Source organism: Pyrus communis, chromosome 15 (assembly GCF_041283825.1).
Source record: "Pyrus communis isolate YQ-2024b chromosome 15, ASM4128382v1, whole genome shotgun sequence".
Taxonomy (NCBI): Eukaryota; Viridiplantae; Streptophyta; class Magnoliopsida; order Rosales; family Rosaceae; genus Pyrus; species Pyrus communis.
In genome coordinates, this window is record NC_142579.1 from 27,295,177 (window position 1) to 27,299,758 (window position 4,582).

The 4,582-nt window shown below is 44.1% G+C and overlaps 1 protein-coding gene across 1 annotated transcript; it reads left to right on the forward strand.

Annotated features, from left to right (window-relative positions):
• Window positions 1–995: 995 nt before the first annotated feature.
• On the forward strand, window positions 996–3,590 carry LOC137744164 (uncharacterized). The gene has a single exon (XM_068484036.2). It carries the CDS (start codon window positions 1,443–1,445, stop codon window positions 3,435–3,437), a length of 1,995 nt encoding a protein of 664 aa, XP_068340137.2. The 5' UTR covers window positions 996–1,442; the 3' UTR covers window positions 3,438–3,590.
• The last annotated feature ends 992 nt before the right edge of the window (window positions 3,591–4,582 follow it).

Consider the following 4,582-nt stretch of genomic DNA (forward strand, 5'->3'; position numbering starts at 1 on the left):
TCTAATTTTCTTAGAGTATATTCTATGAGTAATTCGTTAATTTCCTCTGGAGAACGAGATATTATTTAGGCCTCGTTTGACAGTTCCGATTGTATTAATTATTTTAGTCGTATAAGATAAATAGTTATCGTCTAGTATTGACTAAATTAGTCTGGCGTTTGATGTAGTACTGGACTAGTGCAACAAATTCAAAGTTCCCACCAACGACTGTTGCCCTAACATGGGGTATAATGTGTTGAAACCAATTGCAGAACGGAAAACTTCACGAATGCCGCAAATCGAAGAGAGCTCAGAGGTGAAGCATGAGAAACCAACGGCAACCAACTACCACCAGATGGCCGGTTTATCACTGAGATCCAAGACCGTGACTCGGAGGGTTAGGTTCAAGCACCTTCAAGTCTTCGACATAACCGAAGAGGAAAAGCGTGCGGTGGAGGGAGGGAGGAAGAGAGTCGGACTAATAATACACAGCTTTTGGGGGTATAATTTAGCAGGCGAGAGGTGTACTAAATTGTCGGGGTCGTATAATTTAGTCCGGGTATTATTTAATACGTTAGGACACCAAATATCCGGCTTCGTATTATTAGTCATATTCGATTCTATATACCAAAAGAGGCCTTAATGTATTAAGAATTAGGGTTTGGTACAATAAGCGATACAATATAGTGAATATTCTTTTGAAATGTTCATTTACTTATATAATATTTGATGTACCGAAACGTGTTTTCAATATAATAAAAAAAATCTCTCCTTAAGAACTAATGTTCAATAGTATTCCTTATAAATAGTAGTTCTACGGTATTGTATTAATATACGATGTATGTGAAAAAAATTCAAGTCACTTGCATATATCCTTTATGTGTATTAATTCCCAGAAAAAAAGACGTTTAAAAAACTAACATAAGAAAATAAAGAAAATGAAATTCGATCCGGTAAAGAAAGAAAAGGTCACCGTATTTTTATATATGTGAAGAAATACGCGTTTGACCTGACCTCGTAGTGGAACTCGTCGACAGCCATCAGAGACTGTTGCAAACTTGCAGCACAACAAAAACACAAAACCAACAACAAAAAACCCAAGACCACCACACTTTCGAGCCATCTCTCTCTCTCCCTCTCTCCCTCCCTCCCTCATCCTTCCCACCCACCCCCCCCCTTTCCCCTTCTTGGGGGCGCCCTAAGCCAACGTTGCGTCCGCCTAAATCATTCATCTCCGAGTTTCTGCAACTTCTCTACCAGACCTGCCACACACATACACATAGCACGAAGCACATAGCACATTACCCAATTCACATCTCCAATCTTCTTCCTCTCAAGATATAGAGAACCCGATTCCAGACACCAAAACAAGAAAACCCATTTGTCTAGTTTGATCCAATCTGTGATTTTTCGGTCAGACATTTCATCAAACACTTTTGTGTCCCTGGTCCGCCGTGCCAGCCATGGCGGACATAGTGAAGCAAATCTTGGCGAAACCGATCCAGCTCGCTGACCAGGTCACGAAGGCCGCCGACGAGGCCAGTTCGTCTAAGCAGGAGTGCTTGGAGCTGAAATCCAAGACTGAAAAGCTGGCGGGGTTGCTCCGGCAGGCGGCGAGAGCCAGCTCCGACCTCTACGAGCGCCCGACTCGGCGGATCATCGACGAGACAGAGCAGGTACTCGACAAGGCTTTGTCTTTGGTGCTCAAATGCCGCGCCAACGGTATCATGAAGCGAGTCTTCACCATTATCCCGGCTGCCCAGTTCCGGAAAATGTCGTCGCAGCTTGAAAACTCCATTGGCGACCTGTCGTGGCTGCTCCGGGTGTCGGCTCCGGCTGATACCCGGGAAGACGGGTACTTGGGGCTGCCTCCGATCGCAGCAAACGAGCCAATTTTGTGCTTCATTTGGGAGCAGATTGCGATTTTGCATACTGGGTCGGTTGAGGACCGATCCGATGCGGCAGCTTCACTCGTTTCGCTTGCTAGGGACAATGATCGGTACGGGAAGCTGATAATTGAGGAAGGTGGAGTCGGACCCTTGTTGAAATTGGTCAAAGAGGGCAAACCAGAAGGCCAAGAGTACGCCGCGGAGGCACTCGGGCTGCTCGGCCGTGATCCGGAGAGCGTGGAGCACATGATTCACGCCGGTGTGTGCTCGGTGTTTGCCAAAATCCTCAAAGAAGGTCCGATGAAGATGCAAGCAATGGTGGCCCAGGCGGTGTCGGAGCTTGCAGGTCACTACCCCAAATGCCAGGATCTTTTTGCACAGCATAACATCATTCGGCTGCTGGTCAGCCATCTTGCTTTTGAAACTGTTCAGGAGCATAGTAAGTATTCTATTACCTTCAACAAAGCTACATCGATTCATGCTGTTGTGGTGGCAACCAATAATTCGAATGCCAATAACCATTCGAACAAGGCGGGTGAGGAGGATGAGAAGCTGGGTTACAGTCACATTCCTCATCCGTTGGGTAATCAAATCCCGAGTCTGATGCACAATGTTGTTGCCAGTACCATGGCAATGCATGGCGGGTCGAAGCTTCCTCAACACCAAGCTATTGGTGGGAGTCAGACCACCAATGCCAACGGCAACGGCAACGGCAATATCAACGGAAAGCAGAATCCTCAGCACCAACAGTCTCACCATCATCATAGTCATTCCGGGACTAACATTAAGGGGAGGGAATTGGAAGACCCTGCCATCAAGGCCAACATGAAAGCAATGGCGGCCAGAGCTCTTTGGCAGCTAGCCAAGGGGAACTCGCCTATTTGCCGCAGTATCACGGAGTCCAGAGCACTGCTATGTTTTGCAGTGCTCTTGGAGAAGGGCTCCGAAGATGTTCAGCTCAATTCTGCGATGGCGTTAATGGAGATTACAGCGGTAGCGGAGAAAGATGCTGAGTTGAGAAAATCAGCCTTCAAGCCTAATTCTCCGGCGTGCAAGTCAGTGGTTGATCAACTTCAGAAGATTACTGAGAAAGCTGATGCAGATTCAGACCTCCTGATTCCATGCATCAAAGCTATTGGGAATTTGGCAAGGACGTTTAGGGCAACTGAGACGAGAATGATTGGCCCGTTAGTGCGGCTTCTCGATGAAAGAGAGGCTGAGGTTACCAGGGAGGCTACCATTGCCCTCTCAAAGTTTGCCTGTACAGACAACTATCTTCATCTCGACCATTCCAAGGCAATAATAAGTGCAGGTGGCGCTAAGCACTTGATCCAGCTTGTGTATTTCGGGGAGCAAATTGTTCAAATTCCCGCATTGGTTCTCATGTGCTATATTGCACTTCATGTACCCGACAGCCAAGAACTTGCCCAGGCTGAGGTGCTATCGGTGCTCGAATGGGCTTCCAAGCAATCAAATATGATCCAAGATGAATCGCTCGAAATGTTGTTACAAGAAGCTAAGAGCAGGTTGGATCTTTATCAGTCCAGGGGCTCCAGAGGATTCCATTGATTCAATCACAAGGCAAAGTGGTCTTCGGTCTTCCCATGCCTGAAACAATAAGGAAAACATTTCATTCTTTTGTCTCTGTTTTTATGATTCTCATTGAGTGTACATACTATGTAATTTACAGCTTTCTCAGTCAAATTAAAATCTTCTTCTCAATTTTAGCATGCCCGAGTTTTGATTTTATGCTAAAGATGGTTCTTCTTCGCGTTATCTGAAGATTTACTGACAACTTTAGCTTATAAAAGGACAGTTTTGAGATAAACACCACGCCGTAAAACTAGATTCACTTCAATACTGTTCATCTGATTACATCAGTTACTCATTTCAAATCAGAATGCAGAAGTAAAAGGATTATCTGCAATGTACCTCTACAACCTTAAAACTCATCTATTTTAACTCATGCGAAAGGGAATTTTACGGCGTCGTGATTGAAGAGAGAATGAGGAGAACGACGATATATGAGAGAAAACAGGAGTGGCTGAAGATGAGATGAAAGAAAATTGGTTATGATGGTTTGGACATGTGAATCGAAGACTTATTGATGTTGCGATTATAAAATGCAATCGCAAAAGAAGTAGAAGAAGATCTAGAAAAACTTGAAAAAAGACTTTAAGAAAAAATATGAGTATTTACCGAGAAAGACTTGGAAAGAGACTTAAAGAAAAAATATGAGTACTTAGAGCTAACAGAAGAATTGGCGCAAAATCGAGCACAATGGTATTCTAGAATTCATACAACTGACTTCATTTAGTGGGATAAAACTTTGTTGTTGCTGTTGAATGATTGAAGAGTAAAAAGAATATCTGCACTATCCATATCTGCAATAGCTTGCATAATCAGAAAGACTGCAACTTATCAGAAAACCATGTCACCGATCACGGATTCACTTGTGAAACTGTTAGTAAGACAAGCACCATCAGGAACCTTACGTAAGCAGTAGCTCTTGTTCGGGTAACTAATGTGAGTAGCAGCTGACGAGTGACTTTCCTCCAGTCATCGGAACTGCTCGTTTTCTGAACCAAAATATGGTAAAGAAAGTAAAAACACAGTGTCTCCAAGCCAAATACAACCTACAATTATGAAATTCTATGCAAGTAGAGAGTGTATTTTCAACGTATTGGCAAGTAGGCGACACGAATACCAGCTAG